Source organism: Coenobita brevimanus, chromosome 94 (assembly GCF_032717465.1).
Source record: "Coenobita brevimanus isolate Jiangsu-jjx chromosome 94, ASM3271746v2, whole genome shotgun sequence".
In the NCBI taxonomy this organism is placed as follows: Eukaryota; Metazoa; Arthropoda; class Malacostraca; order Decapoda; family Coenobitidae; genus Coenobita; species Coenobita brevimanus.
The window spans coordinates 41774340-41799878 of record NC_137047.1 but is presented as its reverse complement, the minus strand read 5'-3'; the positions used below and the strand labels follow the sequence as shown (position 1 = coordinate 41799878).

At 43.1% G+C, this 25539-nt stretch overlaps 1 protein-coding gene across 1 annotated transcript in view; it reads left to right on the top strand.

The window, feature by feature from the left end:
- LOC145412967 (neuroligin-4, Y-linked-like) overlaps nt 1-25539 on the top strand; it is a 50826-nt gene that overhangs the window by 6001 nt on the left and 19286 nt on the right. Inside the window, exons 3-7 of the mRNA XM_080282790.1 lie at nt 670-864; nt 1036-1667; nt 3434-3591; nt 19452-19546; nt 21251-21548. Of these exons, the coding sequence (XP_080138916.1) occupies nt 670-864; nt 1036-1667; nt 3434-3591; nt 19452-19546; nt 21251-21548 (1378 nt within the window). The remainder of the gene's footprint in view (nt 1-669; nt 865-1035; nt 1668-3433; nt 3592-19451; nt 19547-21250; nt 21549-25539) is intronic.

Sequence of the window (25539 nt, the reverse complement as noted above, 5' to 3'; positions counted from 1 at the left end):
CCACCTCTGTTTCTCATCAAGATCTCCATAGCATCAGCCACATTCCTTCCCTGTGCCATCCTACTTTCCAATTCTTCACATCTACCTCTCGTCCCTATCACTGAAACCAGGTACTTAAACTCCCTCACCAATTCTTCGCTTTCCATTCACCATAACTTCACACTGGGATTCGCCTTCTTTCTCAGCTACCAACTCTTTGCTCTTATTTACATTTACTTCCAAGGCACGATGCCCACAAACATCCTAAAAACTCTGTACAAATCAACCAAGCTCTTGTCTGCCATTTGCAAGCAGCACTACGTCATCTGCATACCCGGTACATAAGTTTTGAGATGCACCATCTGTCACCATTCATTACCAAGGCCATTCCACTCCCCATTACTCATGTTTTTGGCTCTCTCAGAACACCATCCATCTGTATCTATCTATCTATCTATCTATCTATCTATCTATCTATATATATATATATCTATATATATATATATATATATATATATATATATATATATATATATATATATATATATATATCAGACATTTTGAATATATTGTGCACAGTTTGTATGAAACAATGGGTTCTAAATTTCTAGACATACAAGGATAATATATGGTTATAATTCTAAGACGTACACTTTAAATTATATGGTGTCGTCTTCTACATCACATCAGGATTCCTGAACACGTACGGGGGAGGTGGTGGTGTGGTGAGTAACTTTGCACTGCTGGACCAGATTGCGGCGCTGAACTGGGTGACAGAGAATGTCAAACAGTTCAACGGTGACCCTGCCAGAGTGACACTCTTTGGTCATGACACCGGCGCCGCCTGCATATCCTACCTCATGCAGAGTCCCATCGTTCCTCCAGGTAGGTGCTGCTGGGTGTTCAGGAAAGAAAGGTATCTCTGCCCCACTTGCCAAATCAAGGTCAGATGCCCTCTACATAAGACTGTTACAGGAATACTTAGGTGCATGATCTGTTCATGTAGAATAATGCTTATAAAGATTTCGTATCCTTACTATGGTGCCCTATGTACAGGCCTGTTCCAGCGGGTAGTGCTGATGTCAGGGTGGTCCGAATGTCCATGGTCACGTGTGACAGCACCGTTGAGCATGACACTGCGCCTGGCCATGGCACTGGGATGTCCGGTGCCTGAGGAACCTGGCTCTACACACCCCGATACTATGTCTTGCCTGCGGGCGACGCCATTGAGTGCCCTTATGACGGCAGCACGGCAGGTGCAGTCTCCAGCCTTTATACCCGCCTGGGGCCCCAGTAAGGATGGTGTGGTGGTGGCGGCAGCACGGCGAGATTCCACCTTCAGTCGCCAGCGTGTCCAAGTAATGCTGGGGTTCACACCCTGGGAGGCGTGGGGGTGGCTGGGGGAGCGGCTGATGCAGCAGGGTGTGGACGAGATCACTTTCCAGCGTGTGGCCAGAACCTGGATACGCAACACACGGCACCACCACCTGCGTGAGGTGCTGGCGGCGGTACTGCAGGAGTACACGGACTGGAAGGCCGTGATTCCTGACCCTAGTGTGCGCCTCCGACTGCTGTTGCACCTTCTTGGTGACTCAGGAGTGGTGGCGCCTCTCCACCAGGCAGCAGATGCCCTTGCCACCCACTCATCAGTCTTCCTCTTCCTCTGTGACGTGGCCATGAATGGTGAAGTAAGTACAAATTGCTGATATTTATCGTTCATTTTTAACAGAAAGTTAGGCCGACTGTAAACACAGGCAACCAGTTAATGTTCACCAACGAAACAGTGTATTCATGTCTGTACAACAGTACGTTATTTTATCAATAACATGTTTGTCATACTACTCCTTTTCCTGCTTAAAGACTGGGTGATATGGAACCTAGAAACAGAGAATGAGAACGTACAAATGTTGGAAAACTATCATCGGTAAATCCGGTGTAATGAGCCACACAGTCATTCACCTACTAAACCTCCGGAATCTCGGATTCACCTCGCAAACCTAACCCAGCAAATTAGCCATTTTGTCGACTATCAATTGAAAAAAGAAATGAAAAACCCGTATCATGTGCTCCTCCTTGCATAAGAGGCTTTAAAACCATTGTTTGAGAGGTTTATAATAATCATTACTGTAAATGATACCATTTTTTTTTCATTGTCAAGAAACGTACTGGTTACGTAATCATTTTGAAGAATTACTGATTCCATAAATATGTAGCATACTGCTCAATACTGACCATGCGAACTTTACGGAATTACCGTTTGGTATCAGTCATTAGAGTTACATGTATGATTTACCACTGAAACTAGAGGGGCACTCAGTGGAGCGCATCGCTCCGACAAGGGCAACGTAATTTACACACAATTCTTCATAATGGGTTAGCTTTTCTTATAATTAATTATGCTTGCTCAAAAAGTGTTTTCCGGATCCAGAATCTGTTATACGATCCGGATCGGTCCCAAAATTTAATTGACTGTTCCCTGGGACATGGGCTATCTACCCACCAAATTTGGTCCAAATCTCTCTTTTAGTTTTTGACTATTACTGCTAACAGACAAACAAACGAACAACCAAACAAACACGGGATGAAAACATACTCTCCTTGTCGGAGAGAATAACGGTAAATGTAAAGGTACAACTCCCTCTAGCAGTTAGCCTATTGGTCTTTATACGTTGCAAGTAGGCTCTCGTCCTTCTTCAAATTGCCTTTCCCGTTAGCTGATCTTCGTATACCATTTCTTCCCAGGTCTCCCTTCTCTCCTTCCCACTTTAAGTTTCCTGCCAGATTTCCTGGATTTCTACCAAACACTTTGCCGTAAACTCTCGTAATGGCCCATCTCAAAGCGTGATGGCCCGTACGTTTTTACGATAAATTCGAAGCTCCTGACAATAAACGGAGTCATGTCTAGCCTTCCTTTGTTGTGTGCTTTCCTATGTTGCACGCAATTTATTCATATCTAATGATCATCAGTGTTCGCAGACCAATCATATCTTGCGGGCTTGCCTTCTCTTTCCGTTAGTGACTTACGTTTTACGAGCCAATGCTTAAAAGTGTCTGATGACGCCCTTTTCATTTTTTTTCTTGCAATCTCCAGATGATTTTATTCAAGTTATGGGAAGCCTAATGAGGTGGAGGGATTAGATACAGTGTTCAGAAAAAGCCTTCGTCACGAGAGATCTTTCCTACTTTGAACACAATCTGTCGGGAACACCAAGATAAAAAAGGATAGGACTTATCGTTATGGTGGGGGGAGGGAGGTAAACAATAATTTCTGCTTTATAGGTGTTAGGAATGATGGAAGGCTAAAATATTTATAGTAATTATTCTGAAAAAAAAAAAAAATGCCATCATGCATTAGGTCAGCGGTCATCCAAAGTGATCATGTTGTTTTCCGCACATCTGGCCATAGTCCTCGCACCACCCCAGCCTTCACGTTCCTAATTGTGGTGCCGTTCAGTTGCAGGCGCCGGGACTGGAGCTGGGACTAGTGTGGGGGACGGGGCTGAGTGACATCACGAGGTCCCCAGGGGCGCCCTCACCCCCACTCAGCACTCCAGCCCTCACTCAACTCTCAGAGGACGTCATCACACTCATCACTAACTTCGCAAAGTCGGGGTCAGTTGAAAGCTTGATTCTGACTCCTCCAGTCCCTTCTGCTGACTGCAAATTCCCTCCTGCTGACTGCCTGATAGCTCCCTCCTGCTGACTACTGCCTGATAAGTCCTTCCTGTTGGCTGGTCTCCCTCCTACTGACTGAAAACTCCCTCCTGCCGACTCCCTAATAACTCCCCACCTGCTGACTGCCTGATAACTCCTGCTAACTGCCTGATAACTCCCTCCTGCTAACTGCCTGGTAACTCCCTCCTGCTGACTGCCTGATACCTCCTTTCTTCTGACTGGTAATTCTCCCCTGCTGACTGCCCGTGAGCTCCCTCCTGCTGAGTGCCTGATACCTCCCTCCTACAGCCTAATAACCCTTGCTGACTACCTGATAACTCCCTCCGGCTGACTGCCTGATACCGCCCTCCTACAGTCTGATAACTCCTGCTGACTGCCGTGTAACTCCTTCCTGCTGACTGCATGATATCTCGCTTCTGCTGACTGCCTAATAACTCCCTCCTGTTACTCGCTTATAGCTCCGGATGTTTGGCTGAAATGTTTGAGTGTTCTTTTTAAAAAATTCGTCCACTTGTTTTACAGTTCTTTGTTTAGAGACTCAGTGGCAGGCACTCAGAATTATCTTTTTACCCATCCCCACCCCTCGGGTAAAAAGACTGGTATTGTTTTCACTCGGTTTGTCTGTTTGTTTGTCTATCTGTCTGTCTGTCTGACTGCTAAAAACTTTACGCGAAAACTGCTGGTGCAATTTTGACTTAAATTACAGGGATGATGGGCTACGACCTCCTGATCACCTGATTAAATTTTGGACCAAGTTGGGCATAGGCCCAGGCTGTAGGCCAAAAAGTGTTTTTTTAAAATCGTTTTTTCGCCATAACTCCTTTTAAATTCATGTGGGCATGAAACAAAACTTAAATGTGCATCTTTCAAATCTGCATCCTATAACATGCCTCATTACATCAGGGGGGTCACCTCCCACTTAGCGGGAGGGGGGTCAGTGATAGGTGGGTCGGGCTTAAACTTTCAAATTGCCATAAAATCGTCAGTTTTCACCCGATTTACTCCATATTTGATATGTGACATCTTTGACTAATATCCTGTTGTGTTTACACGTCAGCGCTAAAATGACTGCCGGGGACGGGTGTGCTGTGCCTTGGCACCGCCTCTTGTTTTTGTTTTGTTAGAGGAGAGAATGGTTGTTTCGTCTCATGCTTGCTACTGCCAGCTAATTAATATTCGCCCTGGTAGGTTGAAATGTGGTCAGGAAGTTAATGGTAAATCCGTTGGCAGAGAATTGTATCGCAAATGAAAAATATTTTTCAGAATAAATGTTTAGACAATAATAAATTTACTCTCACATCCCTTCCATGATCTGTGATTTTGTTCCAAGTCGTCCAGTTTCTTGCGGGTAATGTGTGCTTGTTTAGGTTGGTGATAGCCAATGACATGCCGCACACCAGTAGAAAAAGTTAACTATTGGTTTTGGCAGTGACTCACGATTTTGACAATGACTCACAATTCCGCCATAATGACTCAGGACCCCGCCATAATAATTCACGGATTTTACGTAATGAATCACGATTTTGACAACGACTCACGGTTTTGACAATGACTCGCGATTTTAACATAACTCACGATTCTGCCATAATGACTCACGATTCCGTAATAATGACTCAAGAATCCGTACTAATGACTCAAAAATCCGCCATAATAACTCATGGATTTTACATAATGACTCACGATTCTGCCATAATGACTCACGACTCGGCCATAATAACCCATGGATTATACATAATGTTTCGCGATTTTTACCTAATGACTCACCATCTTGACAGACTCACGATATTGACAATGATTCACGATTTTGACATAATGACTCACGACCTTGACAACGATTCACCGGTTTGACAATGACTCTAGACTTTAACATATTGACTCACGATTCCGCCATAATGAATCACGGATTTTACATAATGACTCACAGTTTTGACTGACTCACCGATTTTGCAATGACTCACGATTTTGACAGAGACTCACGGGTATTGCAATGACTCACGGTTTTGACAATGACACACGATTTTAACATAGTGACTCACGACTGTGCCATAGTGACTCACGGTTCCGTAAAAATGACTTAAGAATCCTGACTAATGACTCAAGAATCCGCCATAATAACTCACGATTTTGACAGTGACTCACGGTTTTGACATTGATTCACGATTGTAACATAATGACTCACGATTCTGCCCTAATGACTCATGTTTTTGACATAATGACTCACGATTCTGCCCTAATGACTCACGTTTTTGACATAATGACTCTCGGTTCTGCCATAATGACTCACGTTTTTGACATAATGACTCACGATTCTGCCCTAATGACTCACGTTTTTGACATAATGACTCTCGGTTCTGCCATAATGACTCACGTTTTTGACATAATGACTCTCGGTTCTGCCATAATGACCCACGTTTTTGACATAATGACTCACGATTCTGCCCTAATGACTCACGTTTTTGACATAATGACTCTCGGTTCTGCCATAATGACTCACGTTTTTGACATAATGACTCTCGGTTCTGCCATAATGACCCACGTTTTTGACATAATGACTCTCGGTTCTGCCATAATGACCCACGTTTTTGACATAATGACTCTCGGTTCTGCCCTAATGACCCACGTTTTTGACATAATGACTCTCGGTTCTGCCCTAATGACCCACGTTTTTGACATAATGACTCTCGGTTCTGCCCTAATGACCCACGTTTTTGACATAATGACTCTCGGTTCTGCCATAATGACCCACGTTTTTGACATAATGACTCTCGGTTCTGCCATAATGACCCACGTTTTTGACATAATGACTCTCGGTTCTGCCATAATGACCCACGTTTTTGACATAATGACTCTCGGTTCTGCCATAATGACTCACGTTTTTGACATAATGACTCTCGGTTCTGCCGTAATGACTCTCGATTTTGATATGACTCACAGGTTATGCAGTATTTCATTCAATCACGTTTTCGAAGTATCTCTAACTATAGTCGCGGCCCACGACCCTGAAGTTGTCATTATCGTACCCTGGCAACCTACCAGTAAACAGTGCGTCCGATTTCTTATGTTATACACGAATCATATTATAATACACGAAAATATTATACACGAATATCATTATACACGAACATATTATACACGACTCACCTGCGTATCATACTATACGCGAAATCGGACGCATTGTTGATGGGTAGATTGCCAGGGCACGATAATGACAACCTCAGAGTCGCGCGCCGCGACTGTAGTGTTTGCCATAGTGCTTAACAACCAGTAAGCCTTATTGTTTTTTCGCTTACTGAGTATGTGAAAAACGGGAATATTTTTGTGAATTTGTGGAGGATACTGGCGGGCGGGTCAAATTAGCTTAACGGGCTGGGTCAGGCCCGTGGGCAGTAGGCTGCCGACCCATGGTGTGCAGGGAGGTGGGAGAGGGGGGGGGGGTATGTGCTTCGTCAGCTGGAGGGTTGCAACAGCATAGTGCTGCCTTATTTTTTTTCTTTTTTGATTTCCCATTCAGTCTTTTAGCACTGTATATGAGTGCAGAGTATTTCAGGCAAAGTAAATGTTTCTCAATATTCTTGGTGTAAAGCTGTGAGTCAGATCCTCCCTCAGGTTAACCCAGTGCATTGTCATAAGTTTCCATGTGCCGGATTAAATCACTTAATTTTTAGTCACAATGCAGTTCGGAAGTCCGGGATGTTCTTGACCATCCAGAGTTAAGACAAGCCTATAACAAATGCTGAATGGTCCCCAGAGAGGCGAATAAAGTGGGAGTGAAGCTTTTATGAGGATGAATTTCCCCCATTGCCTAATACAAGGGTGGTGTTAGTCTTCTGCTAACGGTCATAATATCCAGTCTAATGGCTGGTTATTGACAGTTGTTGCTGTTGTTGTTAACATTAGTCTCTGAGCAAACCCGTCGACCACAGCAAAGCAGCTGCCTCAATGGAGCCGTCCTAAAGACAAAGATTGCTACAGTACATGCACCTTGTAGGGCACTAATGTCCGCTTGTGGTAGACAGCACCTCGCCAGGGTCGGAGCAGGGTCCTTTCCCGTGGCGATGTGCAGGGAAGCTGGGGAGGTTTGATCCCGAATGGATGCCGCAGGTGCTTAGGTCCACCCGTTTCTCAAAGTGCCACCACATGTAGCCTCCTTGTCAGTGCCTCTGGCTGATAATGACGCCTCCAATAGTCCTTGGTCAAATGGTGCTTGGCGGGACAGGTGTGCAATCTAATCCAGAGTATAATTACAGGTAGATTTTGCTGTTTTGCCGCCGCAGCCTGTCAGAGGTCAGAAAATATGAACAACAGTCTGGGTAAGCTGCCCCTACAAATCGTGAACAATATTATGCAATACGTAATGCAGCGTCTTGCTCAGATTGTTGTCCACGGATCTGGCATGGTAGCCTGTCCTGAATACAAAGGTCCAGTTTGTGGCTACAGCCATCGAGCTGCAGGTGCAGCAGCCCTATGATGATGGGTTGATGTTAAAGTGGCCAAGCTCTAGCTCCACCAATATCAACCAAAATACACCAGGTAGAATGGAAAAAAAAATATCCAACACGACCTAAGGGATGCTGCTGCCTACGCTCTGACTGGCCAGACTGAAAGCTGAACTGAAGGGAGATGAATGGGTGGGAGCGCTGGAGGCGGCGAGCTCATGTGTATCGCGTGCGGAAATGTGGTGGAGGCGTGTTATAGCCTGATATGTAAGCAATTCTGGTGCACAGATTTTAGTGAAAAGTTGAAGAGTCCAGAATGCAAGGAGAGGGATTACACACACACACACACACACACACACATAATGTACTGTATATATATATATATATATATATATATATATATATATATATATATATATATATATATATATATATATATATATATATATATATATATATATACTGTATCTATCTACCTGTATATATATACATATATTTAAATATAGATAGATAGATAGATAGATAGATATAGATAGATAGATAGGCAGATAGATAGATTGATAGATCATATTTATTTATTGATATATTTGGGCTGACCGGCGTTGGACATAGCGCTGGAGGGAATGCGACTGAATGCGAGAATGCTGGTCATGAATATTTTGATCAATAATCACACAAACAATTTTATAAATTTACTCCCCCGAAGATGGGCTGGGTGGGGAGGTGAAGAACGAATTTGAAACGAGCTGTTAATGTTCGTGTTATAACTGTGTGAAAGAGATCACGGTGTACTGTGCGTAACTGAATGGACATGTAAGCGATCTGACTTGCGTGTATGAGGGAGTTCACTAGGAATACCGAAGGTGAGGCATAAGATTAATCCAATGATACACTGAACATAATTAATTGCAACACAGTGATTAAAAAGAGCGGAAACAGACTGATTACAAACGAAGTGGGTAGTGGTAGAAGTCGGAGTTATATTTCCTAACCAGATATTGAAGAAACTCTCTCATTTAGAAAGGGATATGTGTCCTTCGTGCTAAGAATTTGGACACTCTGCGCCAGTGGAAAGAGGATTGTAAATTTTCACAGTCCTTAGCATACTGAAAAGCGAATGGCGATAAGGATGTGAAGAGCAAAACAGCTAGTACAGGATTCAGAGAATGTATAGGCATTTAACTGATTATTCAAGAAATACCATGAATGGGTAAGTTCGTGTGGTTTGGGCTTGTGGAAAGAATGCGTGAGAGTAACTGGGTAAAGCAACGCACAGCTCTGAGTGCGGAAGGGAGAGTACCTGCCGGCCAAACAAACATCGCAAGAGGTGAGGTCCTAAAAAGGTACTTTTGAGTTACGGGGACTTGATAAGAATGCTGTGTGTGATTGCAAAGCTTGGAAATAATCGTCAGTGATGACGGCTGACCTAAGAAAGCAAGAGACGCCATTCAATGTGTATGTATGATCACTGCCAGAACTCAAAATACCTTGGAAAAACTCCCCTACATCAAACTATCTGTGGCCTGTAACTCGGATATAAAGTAGGAGAGGAAGACGTTTGGGAACGAACTGGAAGACGACACTGCCGAAGCCATGGGCGAGACTATATCCTTTTCATCTTAATTTGGCGCCGATTTTTGACCTTTTGCGTTTTTTTTTTTTTTTTCATGTTGCAGAATGGCGGAAAAAGATAATATTTCGACTCTACATCCTTTCCATGGCACTTCTTGGTGACTAGTATCATAGTTTCGTTTTCATGTAGTGTTACAACTCAGGAGTCAAGATGGGCAGCTGACAATTCTAGGCCAAGTTAGAGTACATATGGAAACACTCGAGAATCCTATCGCCAGTGTGTACTAGCTCGTCCTTCTCACGAACCGTAATGTTTGTCAGTACCCAAGAAAACAATGGCAAAAACAGTAGGAAAGGGATGATAATCTGTCAAACACACATAATGTCTTGTCACTGCATAGCTTGAGCCGGGAAGATGGACGGTACGGCTAATCTTTTGCCAGTATCCCCTGCCGAACATAAATTTTGAAAACTGCCTTGCCTGGGTGGTTGCATAATTTGTCTTTGCCCATGCCATGGTGCGAAGGAGGGTCTGGAGGAGTGTGATACAAGCCTTAACTTTACTTTTCTCACTGAATAACAAACTCTAAAAACGTAAAGCCAGATGCCACATTTCAAGCCTCCTGCAACAACTCACCGTCACGTCGTATCACCACCTTTACCTGTACACATATCACTCGTTCTTTGCTATACCTCCTCTGTTGGGTTAATTTCTCTGCATCTCATTACATCTTAGCATTCCCTTGCAAGTTCCCTATTATGCGTCGTACAGCTTCATCTTATATCTTTTTACAACTCCAACATCTAGTGGTTTTACTTCTTATTTGATTAACTTTCTCATTTCTCAGCAAGTTCTCTTATTCTTTTGTTTTAAACTTTAATACTTCTCAGAACTCAAGACATCACCGACCGAAACCCGCAGAAACTGAAGTTTCCAAGTTGATGCAGTAGTTTTGGACTGCCGTTTTAAAATATATTCTCATAATGGCACCTGCCACACTCATTTCGTTTACCACTTTGGGCTAAACCCTGTTCAATGCATTGTTTTTTCTTCTTCATCCAAACATTATTTTTTTTTATCCTTGTCTCACTCACCTCGCACAACTCTTGTCTCATTCTTGCTCCAGCAGCCTTTATATATATATATATATATATATATATATATATATATATATATATATATATATATATATATCAGTACATATGTTCTTATTGCGATCTTCATCACCTGAAAAATACTTCTTATTCTTTTACCTCTCCCTTGCCTCACGTACAGTACCTCTGCCAGCCATAATTTCCACCGCCCCTTCAGCTACACAGACCACCGACAGGAGCCCGTCATTACCTTCACGTGAGGGTAACTCTGCCTTTATGAAGGTATAAAAGCTTCAGCCCGTAGTTACGAGGCACATGGCCCCACCTTAATCACCATTTACGACCCGTGATGAGAACATGACGCTGGAGGGTGGCCAGGATATGCCCTTGGTGATCAGTCTGAAGGAGACAGAACTGCCTTATTAGAGAAGCTCAAAAAGTTACGTAGACGAATAAGAAATAATAACAGAAACTGTAAACTTAAATCTGGGAAAATATGAGAAAAATGTAATTGATGTCGTATATAGATTTTGAGGGTAAGGTTATTATAAACAAGGCAAATAGGAAACTAATAATTATCTAGCTTGAACCATCTCAGAATATGTGGGTGCAAAGCAGAAAGCACAAATCCACGTCTCGGTTAGTACTAAATTACACACTGTTCTGTAATTCTGTTGTTGGCAGTGCACCAGCGCCTCTCAAGATGGAATGCCTCAGAGACCCAGGTAATCATCACATACGCATTTCACTGCTGGCAAGTGTGAGTCTGTTAAGTGTGTGTGTGTGTGTGTGTGTGTGGAGTGTACCTCGGCTGGCTTGAAAGTTGATATACAGCCAGGGTGTTGCTGGAAAGACGACCTTTAGCAATGAAAAGGTTGGTGCATTGCCTATGAAAACAATGTTCTGGCTTATCAGCTTTCAGTACATTATCTTTGGCTCTTATAAGCAGGTAATATGCCTTGTATATTTTAACACGGTTTAATAAAAAATACAGGTAAAAAAATCATTTCTGCATCGCATATTTAGTAACAAATGAACGTTATCTCTGAAGAAGAGCCCTTATATATCACTTATCATCAGCCTGTAGACATATGTACTGCTTCTGCATATTAGACCAAATTTCGCATCAACAGTTCGCTTCCATCCCTCCGAAGTCAGATTACATTGACACAGTTTAAAAAAAAAAAAATGGAAAAAGAAATGTCCCCAAGGTAAAAATCACGATAAGGCTTGATGAGAATAAAATACTTAACATGAAATCCACATCATTACCTTCTTAAAGACACTTGGCAATATTCTTCCTTCGTCAGTACCACTTCATGTGGTTTGGGTTGCATCCATCATGGCTGGGTGGAAATTCAACTATACTGAAGCCAAAAACCGTCTCTGCGATCAGGGAATTATCACAAATTCATGATGAGAAATGCAGTGGTAAAAATCTGAACGGTACAAGAGCCAAAATGTGTCCGTGTACTGCCAGCTATTGATAGATGTACGCGCTGCTGAACTCCCATCTCCGTTCAGTGCGCATACAGGACCCATATACCCTCGTTTCCTTGAAGCGGTGGCAGAAGGAACTTTGATGCATGGTCGTGGAGTGTGCAGACGTGTTTCTCTGGCTCTCCTCTAGCTGCAGGGTTGCCTCACCGGCTTTAGCTTTGTTTTCTCCGCCACTAGGGCGTTTTTCAATAAAGTTAGGTTAGCTAGTACTAATTCTCCTCCCAGCCTTTTAGAGATATAGTAAGCGTCTATATCTGTTTCCTGAGATTGCCTTTGCTTACTCACCTCTGGAGTGTACCCCCCACTGATCGCTCTGGGGTGTGAGTTATACACGGGCGCGTCCTCCCGAGAGTGGTTTGAGAGGGTAATCTCAGACTAGGTGTGTCTTTCCCAGGTACCTTGTCCCTTGCTTGTTTTTCTCCTTCTTCCCACTTCCCCCGTGAGGGGGAAGTGGTTGCTATGACGGACGCCCCTGCTGCCTCCCCCCCTTCAGGGGGGGAGGTGGTCCTGACGAATGTAACGACCGGACTGACCACCCCCAGACTGACGGACGCCAAACTCGTGCCCCACTTGACGTTCCTGTTGACAATGCCACGTTCGTCATTATCCATGCTCTAGGTTCGACTCCCTGTCCAGTCTCAATCCCTTCCTTATCAAGAAGGTGATTGACCACTGTGCAGGAGAAGTTGAACAAGTGAAAAACTTGCTAACGGAGATCTCCTGGTAAAAACTGTTAACTCGTCACAAGTGAGAGATTTGCTGAAACTGCGTAAATTCCACTGTTACGATGTCGAAGCCAAAATCCCAGTCTCCATGAATTCTTGCAAGGGTGTTGTCACTTGCAGGGATCTCATGGTGATGAGCGAGGACGAAATCGTACAAGAATTGGCGCAGCAAGATGTAATTGAAGCTAAATTCATAACTCGTTATTCGGAAGGCATAAGGACGAAGACAGCAACTATTATCTTGACATTTGCCAAAATTTCTCTTCCTAGTCAAGTCAAAGTTGGTTATGAAATCATTCACGTTCGACCATACATCCCTAACCCTTTCCGTTGTTTGAAATGCCAGTTGTATGGGCATGGTTCGAAGACTTGTCGGGCTTCCCAGCCAGTGTGTGGCAAGCGTGCAAGCCAGGGTCATGATGCGGAACATTGTACATCTGAGACGGTCTGTTGCTTTCACTGCAAGGGCGCTCACTCCACTTCCTCTAGGGATTGTCCCAAGTGGAAGGAGGAGAAGGAAGTCTGCACAGTGAAGGCAACTGAGGGCATTTCCTATTACGAAGCTAGGAAAAAGGTGAAGGAGTTGCATGCAACTCCCACGGCGAATAGGTCCTATGCTTCGGCGGTAATGTCCCGTCCTGTGATGTGCTCTGTAGAGACCCAGACTGACCCTGTCTTTCTCCCTCCTGCCACTCACAGTACATCTCCATCTCGACCTCCTGTCCGTTCCAACTCTCTCACTGACATCCCTAAGGCATCAACTTACTCTCAGGCTGCTGCTGCCTCTTCATCGGTACGGCCTAAAACGAAGCCTGACAAGTCTAGTAAAAGTAACATGACCACCCTCACAAAACAGTCACGTCCTCATGTCCTTCCGGTTCCTACTCCAGCGAGGGAGAGAAAGGTTAGCTCTTCCTCGGGGGAGGCTGGGAACCTAGTTATTGATGACAATATGGAGGTTTCCATTAACAAGCACCGGGATAGGTCCCCCGGTAGTCGCGCCTGCCGGCGGGAGACAAAAAGACAAAGCACACTGGCCCCCAACGAAAATCTTAAACCGTCGCTTTCACTGTATTACAGTGGAATTGTAGAGGTATTGGGAATAAGTTACACAATATAGCAATCTTGCTTTCTATACACAGGCCAGACGTTGTTTGTTTACAGGAGACGCGCCTGGAGGATCACCCTGATCCTCCACAGTTCAGACACTATCACTCGTATAGAAGATATGAAGGTCACGGAGTTGCCATATACACACATAAATCACACCCACAAACGGAAGTGATTCTAAATTCTACTCTGGAAGCTGTCGCGTGCAGAGTAAAATTTAATAACACGTATCTGTCTATTTGCTCTCTGTACTGTCCTCCACATGGCCCCATTGATAGTGATGCTTTAAATTCACTAGTTGAACATCTCCCTGGGAATAAGTTAGTGTTGGGCGATTTTAACGCCCATCACTATCAATGGGGTAGCTTGAGGATCGATGGTCGTGGGGAGCAAGTAGCCGACCTAATACTACAGTCCAACCTCTGTCTTCTGAACGATGGTAGAGCGACTCGTGTAGATGATCGTACTGGTAACTTTTCGGCCATTGACTTATCTTTGGCCTCTCCTGGTATACATCAAGATCTCTCATGGGACCCTTACGACGACTCCTTGGGAAGTGATCATTTACCCATCTGTCTTTCTTATACACGCGACATCATTTCGGACCCTCCACCTCGAAAATTTAACTATAAGAAAGCAGATTGGGGATCCTTCTCAAGGATCGCCAATTTAGATATATCTGGGGAGACCATAGATGTTAAGGTCGAAAATATAACTACTTCCATATTACACGCAGCTGAGGCTGCTATTCCCAAGACTTCTACAGTTCATGCGAAGCATAGAGCACATTGGTGGACGCCGGATTGCCGACAGGCATTAAGAAAACGCAATAGGAGATACAGGATTTTTGATAGTCAGCCCACTGAGAAAAATTTTATTGCATACAAACAGGCACGGGCTGAGGCAAGGAGAATAATAAGAAGGGCCAAACGTGACTCCTGGCGGTCCTTTGTGTCCACGGTGACTCGTACGACACCATTACGTAAAGTCTGGTCCACCATAAGAATATTAAATAATAAAGGCCCATATTTCCCCATTACCACCTTGCAAATAAATAATAACATCTATGACGAGCCCGTGGACGTTGCTAACATCCTCGCCAGGAGTTTTTCTCATGTAAGTAGCTCAGCCAATTATGACCCGCGTTTCCAACATCATAAACGCACGGCTGAGCTACAGATATTAGACTTTGCCACAGAAGACGTAAACTCCCCGTACAACCAAGAGTTTACGCTAGATGAACTGCTCCTTGCCCTTAAATCCTGTAAAGACACCAGCCCTGGACCAGACACCATCACGTACGGTATGATCCAGCATCTTAATCAGGACAACCTGATTAAGATGTAAGCATTGTACAATGAGATTTGGGCGTCTCGAACGTTCCCAAACTCATGGCACTTTGCGCACGTCATACCGATACCCAAAGAGGCTGGTCGTCTTATGAATCCCACTTCATTTCGTCCTATTGTGTTGACTTCTTGTCTATGTAAGGTCATGGAACGAATGGTTAACAATAGGCTTCTTTTTGTTTTAGAGTCGAAGAATTTGTTAAATGATCAACAATGTGGCTTCCGTAAATACAGAAGTTCACTAGATCATTTAATGAATTTGGAGCATTGTATTGCAGAGGCATTTGCCAATAAAGAATTCATGATAGGGGTGTTCCTGGACATCCATAAAGCCTATGACATGACCTGGCGACACGGTGTACTAATGAAGCTCTATGCTTATGGTTTAAGAGGAAATTTGCCTGTTTTTATTTCAAATTTCTTAAGGGACAGAACTTTCTCTGTCAAATTGCCCCGTAACGTAACATCGGATATATTTATCCAGGAAAACGGGGTGCCACAGGGAAGTGTGCTTAGTCCTACTTTATTTAGTATTATGATCAATGATATTCTGTCATCAGCTCCCATCCCGAGGAATCTTAAATACTCACTCTACGCTGACGATTGTGCAATATGGCACTCTTCCTGTAATGCACAATTTTCGGCTGGGCGGATTCAAGCAGCCCTTGACTCCGTCCACCAATGGGCCTTGCAGTGGGGATTTAAGTTTTCCGTACGTAAGTGTGCCGCTATAGTTTTCACTAATCGTAACGTACCTAATTTGTGCTTAACTTTGGATAATCAGGCGGTACCTTTTCAAAATTCTGTAAAATTTTTAGGAATACATTTTGATCGTAGAATGAATTTTAAACTTCACGTTAATACTTTGCTTGCTCGTTGTGATAAACCGTTAAATGTCCTCAAGTACCTAGCGGGTACTACCTGGGGTGCCGACAGAAAATCTTTATTAATGGTGTATAAGTCCCTTATTCGATCGAAGCTAGACTATGGCGCACAGGTGTATGGCTCGGCATCCGATGCCACTCTGAAAGGATTGGATGTGTTGCAGAATAAATGTTTGCGAATGTGTCTTGGAGCTGTCCGGTGTACCCGTGTAGCTCGTATGGAAGTGGAGGCGAATGTGCCTCCCCTCCGTATTCGCCGTGACCACCTGGCCTTGTCCTATGGTGTAAGGACATTAAGAAAAAGTAATATCGGCAATGTGGCCTGTACCCCCCTGCGTCAATACCACCACCTTCTGCGGGGGGTGTCGGCCACTTGCCGCTCGCCTCCACTTACTGACTCAGGAGCTTGATGTGGACCCCAGTGACTGTGACAAGTTGGTGCTTAAAAATATAGCGCCTTGGGAGCCACCCGGCTTTACAGTTGATGTTACATGGCTCCCAGCACCAAAGGCCAAGGCGCCGGAGGCGGAGGTCCACCACTTGTTTCGTAAGATCATTATTCGTCACTTGGGGTCCCATCAATTGTACACCGACGGCTCCAAGTCGAGTGAATGTGTGGGTGCAAGTGTGTGGTCGACTGAATGTGCCCTCAGGTATCGGTTGCCGACTCATACATCTGTGTTTACTTCAGAACTTTTTGCTATTGACAAAGCCATAGACTATGCTCTCAATTCTAGGCATGACTCATTTGTCATATTTTCAGATTCAAAATCAGCCCTTCAGGCAATTGCATCTTGCACTACGGACTCTCATGAGATCCAGGGCCGCATCGTTAATAAGTTGCATTCATGCAACAAGTCATTCACGCTGATCTGGGTGCCTGGTCATTGTCGTATCTACGGCAATGAGCAGGCTGACTTACTTGCAAAGTCGGCTGTGGAGCTCGAGGAGACTTGGGACGTTCCTCTTGATCTACGGTCGAGTCTATCTCTCGGAAAGAAATCAATAAATCTTCTGTGGCAAGGTCAGTGGACCAGACTAAATATTCCAACTTGTAAGCCGTACCTGGGCGACTGGGACACTGCCAACTGTCCCAGTCGCCTAGAAGAAAAAGTGTTGGCACGGCTACGGCTGAATGCCACCGTTTTAACCCACATAAAACCTTATATGGAAAGACGCTTCCCACCGCACTGTGACATCTGTAATGCGGTGTTATCTATCAGTCATATCACCCTGCGCTGTCGGCGATTTATTCGTGAACGCGCTTCACTTATGAATTACTGCGGCGCAGTTAACGTCCCCTTCACCCTTTCCACCATCCTGGGTGATGGGGACATTGTTATGACTGATAAATTGATGGCTTTCTTGAGAGAGACCGGACTGATCAGAGTGATGTGACTTTTTTACTGTGTGGTTATGGTTTTTATGAACAGTAAATATGTATATATTGTAATATTAATTAGGGTTGACAGTTGACATATTTTAAATAGTTCCTCCTCCCACCGATCTATTTCTAATATAGATGTCCCCTACATTAAGCCAAATTCCTTGCCTGACAGTCACCAGCTGATGAGTGCAAGCGTGCAATATAGGAAGGTATTGGGCACTTGCAGTCGATGGTAGTCTGCTGGGCGAGGTTCTTCAATTTTTGTATAAATTATGTAAATACATTATATTATCTTGCTTAAGTTATTCTAATTAGGGACGACAGCTGATGTATATGGAAATGTTCCTGACTCGTCTGGTTCCCTTTCATATATTGATGTCCCCTATATTAGGTTGTGCCTCGACTGACAGTCATCAGGTGATGAGTGCAGGTATGTAATGTAGAAAAGCATTACATATCTGCAGTCGATGGTGTTCTCTTGGTCGAGGCTTTTTGAACATTAGTGTAGGTCTAGTTATTTGTCTCTTAGGATTTAGTATAGGTTAGCGATTTGTCTGTTAGGTGGTTAGTTTTAGGGTCTTTAGATTAGGTATTTTGTTTATAAGTAATATAAGGTTAAAAATATAAAAAATAAAAATAATAAAAATAAAACTACAAAAAAATAATAAAATAAAAATTATTATATATATATGTACGTGTGCATGAAAGTGTGTATGTTCATATGCATGGATGTGTGTATGTATGTATGTATGTATATATATATATATATGTTTGTATATATATGTATATATGTGTCAATATATATACATATATATATATTTGCCTTAATGACCAGAGGCTTCGGCCTCAATGGTCGATAGACAATTTAAAAAAAAAAAAAAAAAAAAAAAAAAAAAAGGTGGCAGAAAGTGAAGGGAGAAGAATAAATTAGTGTTCCACTATTGCTTTCTAATAGAAAGGAGGATAGAACTTGTGTCCTGTGTTACTCTGAGTAATGCAGGAGTAACTTTTTAGACATTTTTTAGAAGATGCATAACTTACCCTAGAATAAAAAAAAAAAAAATGGGACTTCGTTTTTGCATAAGCATTCTGATTTGAATGATATGAACCAGCACAGCAATATATATATATATATATATATATATATATATATATATATATATATATATATATATATATATATATATATATATATATATATAAAGAGGACAAAGCACTTTCCCATGCTATGAGCAATTAACAGAGACGGAATATTAAAATAGGATTCATACTAAATTACAGTCCACCTTAACTTTATAAGTCAAATATGAGACATCAGCATCCTTAATTATCATCACTGTCATGGCACCATAAACTGGAATCAACTCTAGTGCAAAGAACTGTTTATCTGAAACACTCTACTTTACCAACATGCAAGCCTCTGAGTTACACAACATCACTTTTTAAATATATAAGAAAATGATACCGGATTCTCCATCCATTCCATTGCCAGACGCCATGTATCCCAAACGGGGTGGTCAAGGGCTTAGAGTTAATTGTTTTACCGGATTCTAATAGCAAATAAAGGAAAGGTGAAGTAGGTTCACACAGAAAACGTGCTACCGCGTGTCGTCGCAATCTGTCTGCCACAAGCTAACTTAATCTGCCTGAGCCCAGATTCTCTCAGACTCTACCTAACCCAAATTAACCTTACCTAACCTAACCTGACTACCTTCAACTTGCTGTAACTATTCCTCCAGGGACCCCAACCTACCAAGGGAGTCTCCTTCGCCAGCATTCGCCGCTGTGGCCTGGCCTCCATACACTCCCGACACCAGGCACTTCCTCAGGATAGGTGAGTTATCCCTATAATGAAATACTTGAGAGTGGTGGTGGTGGTGGAGAAAGCTTGTAAGAAGTGGTGGTGGTGGTGGTGGTGGTGGTGAGTGTGGTGAGATAAAGTTACGGATGGTGGTGAGGGGCGCTGCAGTTGTTCGTGGCGCGGCTTCTAGTTGTGATGAATGGTGATGGTGATGGTGATGGTATAGTGTTGTTGACAAGTGGTGATGGTGATGGTATGGTGTTGTTGAAAAGTGGTGATGGTGATGGTATGGTGCTGTTGAAAAGTGGTGATGGTGATGGTATGGTATTGTTGAAAAGTAGTGGTGGTAATGGCTATGATGCTGTTGAAAAGTGGTGATGGTGATGGTATGGTGCTGTTGAAACGTGGTGGTGATGGTATGGTTTGATGAAGAGTGGTGATGGTGATGGTATGGTGCTGTTGAAAAGTGGTGATGGTGATGGTGTGGCGCTGTTGAAAAGTGGTGATAATGATGGTATGATGGTGTTGAAAAGTGGTGTGATGATGGTGATGGTATGGTGCTATTGAAAAGTGCTGATGGTGATGGTATGGTGCTGCTGATAAGTGGTGATGGTGATGGTATGGTGCTGTTGAAAAGTGTTGGTTGTGGTGGTATGGTACTGTTGAAAAGTGATGGTGGTGATGGTATGGTGGTGTTGAAAAGTGGTGGTGGTGATGGTGATGGTATGGTGGTGTTGAAAAGTGGTGATGGTGATGGTATGGTGGTGTTGAAAAGTGGTGATGGTGATGGTATGGTGGTGTTGAAAAGTGGTGATGGTGATGGTATGGTGCTGTTGAACAGTGGTGATGGGAGCCGGTGGTAAGAAATTATAGTGACTTATGGTGTTGGATATTCAGAGAGGGGATGATGAGTGCAGATGACTGTGAGTGGTTAGGAAGGAGAGGTGGTGCTGGGTTTATGTGATAAGTGGTGATGAATGGCGATAAGATATTGTGATGAATGTTCTTTAACTGGTGAACACAAGGACAATAGAAGCAACTGTAGAAATGGAAATGAGTAAAGTTATTGGCATTAGGAGACAAGCTTGGGGACAGGCAGCCGCAGGAGAGTGGCAAGATAATGAGACATGTAAATACACACACACACACACACACACACACACACACACACACACACACACACAATACGCGAGTGACTGAGGCAGGTCAATGGAAAAGGAAGACCATTGAGACAGACAGGCTAATAAAAACAATCATATTATCAACTGGCAGAATCAGTGGAGTATGTGGGTCTAACGTTTACTTGTGACAGTATTTTGTGGTCACGTTCTAATCAAACGGGATCGCTTTTTGTGTTATGTCTTCACATCTTCACCCTACCATCGATCCTCAGCCACCCCGGATACCCAACACTATCCCTGTATTTGCAATTTGTGTTATTTGCTCCTGGGCTGATGTCTCTAGTAAGCATTTAACCATCAGGCTGTCTTCAAAGGACTTACATTATTTTCTCTTTCTATCTTAATTTGGCCCAGATTCTCGTCCTTTTGCAGCTTATTTACGTAGCTTAGTTGCAAAAAACGTAACACTGCAGTTCTGCATCCTTTCCATAGCACTTCTTCCTGACTAGCATCATATTCTTGCGTCAAACTAATGTAACAACTCAGCATTGAAGATGGAGAGGTGTCAATTTTTGCCCAAGTTAGAGCAAAGTGAGTATAATATATACACCTTCAGGTATCCCCCCCACCGTGGGGTCACAGTACCGTGCACATCAGCTGGCGCTGTGGAATTGGCTGGTACCGGAGCTGGAAGCAGCCGGCCGTTCCAGCTATCTAGACCAACAGTCGTGGGAGGTGAGCACCGACCCACATCTCTTCTATGGCGTGGTAAAGCCTCGGGACCCCTGGCTTTACCTGCAGGTCAACATAACCACGACCGCTGCTGCCACCACGCCCAGTGCACTCACGCCCTCTCAACACCCTAATGCACTCCGGCTCACCACGACACCACCACTCTCGCCTACAGTACTCAGGTATGTTACCACTCCTCTCCGCCTCACCACGACACTAACACCCTCGTCCACGTTAAAAGACATGTCATCATACTCCAACACACCCCGCCTCACCTCCGCTTTATCATTTTCACCCAGTACGTGACTCTGGAATAAGTGATGAGAATGCTAGAGACAAAATGTAATGTTGAAAGGAAGAACTTTAGAATAATCACTATTTTATGAGAGTTATCCTCACTGAGAAAAAACGCAAAAAATGCAACCTACCTGGACAGAAATGGAAGACGCGGCAGCAAATTGGTGAGAAGTAGACTATTACTATACCTCAGAAGAGAGAGGGATAGGCTATTCTTAATGAAACAGCCCAAACCAGTAAGAGTGAGAGAAGATAGTGATTTAGCTTGCTAGCTGAAAATAAATACTCGCCAGTGTTGCACCTACTTCCCTCTGCTGTAGCTATCGCATTGGTCACTGTTCGTTGTTAATTTCGTCTGGCATTCATTCTCCATTATGGTCAGCAGACACCAACCATCTGGCAGTGCACTCACTTTTCTGTCCAATTCCTCAGTCTGTTTTTCACTCTGTCTATGACCCCCAGTTTCTTACATGAACTATGCCCAAGGTATCTAGATATTAATAGATCTTAAATTTGGCTCACGTTTGCTCAATCTGTACTTGAGGTAACAACTGTTTACCATATTTCCGAGTTTAGTTTTGCATAAAGAAAAGGACTGAAAACTTTGAGAATAATAAACGAAGCAACTGTCAAATCAAGATGTATACAGTTAACTCCGAAATAACGACCTTAGGCATTCAAAGAATGCAAAGGAATACTGTTAGAAAAGGAAGGTGATTATAAGGTCAAAAAATATCGAATTTATTCTGTTGAACCAAAGGTTGCCATCAACCAAAGGAAAAAGGAAGGACCTCAAAAGGATAACATGAGCAGAATTAAGGAACGGTAGGAACTAAGGGAGTCTGAATGCAACCAAGCAGAAACTTTGTACAGTATTGGCAGTCACCAAAATGTTTGCTCGGACATACTCTTATGAAAACCTAACAAGCAAGGGAAATAAAGTGTGATGACCATCCCATTCCTTGGGATGCCATTTTCTGATAGAAGAATCTTCAGTCACGTAAGGGGATCAACCAAATTTTATAATGCACATATGTACCTTGACATCACCAACTGCCTTCCCATTCTTCGTCTTCTGTAAGCTATAAGCCGTGTGCTGCAAAGAGTGCTGGCAACATGTAAACAACACAATAACGAACAAGATGCAAACGTGCTGGGAACAGCAACGTACAGATCATGTTGGCAACTCACAGCTGACTTTTATGGACACAGTCATCCCATCACCTCTGCTGCCAGCAGGTAGGCTATGAAGCTGCACTGTAACATGTTTGCTTACATCTGTCCAAATACTGCTGCGTAAATGTATCCAAACATGTTGCCAGCTGTGTTGTCAACACACGTTTAAGTAAACGTGTTGACAACACAGCTGACGATATATTTGCATACATGTATACAGTAGTAGTTGGACATAAGTATGTAAACATGTTTCAGTGTACCCTCGAACATACTGGCAGCAGAAGTGATGTGACGTGTCCACAGGCTACGAGGCAGCTGAGACTTTGAACATGATCTGGATGTTGCTGTGCCTATCATGTCTGCAATTTGTTCGTTATTGTGTTGCTTACATGTTGCCAGCACTCGCTCCAGCACACGTGTGAAAGCGCCATAAGACTAAGTGAAACGTGTGTCATGCCATTATGATATCTAAAGAGAGAGAACTGTGCTGTCTGTGTGCCGTCTGCTCCCCTCAGCTCGTAGTGAGTTGTTTGTTATCTCCCTGTTGGCTTAGAAAAAACAGCAAACTGCTTTTAGCCCCCTGACTGATAGGAAAAAGAAAATACATACACTTACTGGCTTCATTAATTCCTTGGCATTCAGAACGACATTTAATATAGATTTAACATCTGTACAGAAAATGCAGAAAAAAGATATATGTACTTTAAATGATATCATATACACAAATATTATTTCAAATGCTTTGGTAATTTGGATGAAGCCTACTAGATGTCACTTATAGGCTACCGTGTATATACCAATTAGTTTTTAATTAAATTCCAATTAGTTTTAACAATTCCAATATTCTATCAGAAATCCGCTATATAAGCTATATGATATTACACTTTGTTTCAGAACCATCATGTTCATTCATGTTGACTGCTGTCTCTTTTGGTAATTTCCATTTATCACATTTTTTCATCATAGTGTTTCCACATCTTATTCTTATTACATATATTCGTAGTCTTTCGTTATGATTCTTCATATTATTTCCGCGTTATGCATTTATTATATTTATTTTTCCGCTCCTCATTCGATAGCACTGTCTTGTTATTAAAGAAGCTTACATTAAGTAAATGTTGATGGAGGAGGGTGGAATCTGAAGCAGCTGCTGTTTGCAGATGATACCGCACTGGTGACTGATTCAGAGGAGAGATTGAGACAGTTGGTAGAGGAGTTTGGAAGGGTGTGTGAAAGGAGGAAATTGAAAGTAAATGAGAATAAGAGTAAAGTGATGAAGTGTACGAGGTTGATAGATGGTAGGGGGATGAATATAGTTTTGAATGGTGAGTTGCTTGAGGAGGTAGATTGTTTTAAATATCTAGGGTCACAGGTTGCTGTGGATGGAAGAATAGATGCAGAAGTGAAGTTTAGAATAAATGAAGTAGGAAAGGTGCTGGGAGGAATGAAAAAAGTGTTTAAATGTCGTTCGCTTAGAAAGGATGTAAAGAGAAGGCTGTATGAGGGTGTTGTGGTACCGACTGCATTATATGGGGCTGAAACATGGAATATGGGTGTAGCAGAGAGGAAAAGTTTGAATGTAATGGAGATGAGGTGTCTGAGGAGTATGTGTGGAGTGACACGTATGGATCGAGTGCGAAGGAGAACTGGAGTTGTTCGGGAGATGGCTGGTAGAGTTGAGCAGAGGGTGTTGCAATGGTTTGGGCATATGGAGAGAATGGATAATGAGCGATTGGTGAAAAAGATAACTAGATCTGATGTGAGAGGTGTAAGGCTGAGAGGAAGACCACGAATAGGATGGATGGACAGTGTGAAGAGAGCACTGGATGCGAGAGGGATGTCTGTTGAGCAAGGAAGAGTGGCTGTGCGTGACAGAAATAAATGGAGAGAAATTGTGAATGAATAAGTGATGACGCAGCCCTGAGGGGATATTCTCCCGCATTTGGTCTGATCAGCTAGTCAGGTCAGGTGCGGGTAAGGGGATGGGTGTATTATGATGTGGCAGGGGTAAACCAGTTCTGCTGTCGGGCCCTGCTGCGGATGTCACTGATTGCATTGTGCAGTTGACCCTTGTGCGGTGTGGTGCGGTGAGGATCTGTCCGTTCTCCCCTTTGGGGCTAAGATGCGAATAAATGTGTTTGAATGGATGAGTAAATGGAGAGTGAGTCGTCCTGTCTCGGCTACCTCCCTTTCCTTGGGGGAAGCAGCCTAGGTATATAGATAGATAGATAGACATTAAGTTTCCTTCCTATACAGCTATTCATAAACTTCTGTGTGTCTTAACAGTTTCTTTGCATACCCCTGAACCAAAGTAATGCTTATTTTTCCTCTTTCATCCGAGCACCTTACATCCACTCTATTCCCTGTTTCTCTTCTCCTTTGCTCTTGTCGTCGCTATAGTAGGACTCGCGTAAATTTGCGCCTGTGGTGTGGCCCTCACCTGTGTAGCCTACAGTTTTGCCACGTTTTCTATACCGTTATCTCTCTCTCTCTCTCTCTCTCTCTCTCTCTCTCTCTCTTCTGGCGGGAGATGTGAGCCACCCTGAGTACTTTTGATTCTGTTATAAGTTATTTATAATTGTGCTTTCATTTGTTAATTTGGTTTTGTTATATTTAGTGATATTTATCATTTTTTGTATACGGCGACAGATGACCTGTTGTTGCAGTACCATGATTGATTTTAATTTATTCATTCTCTTT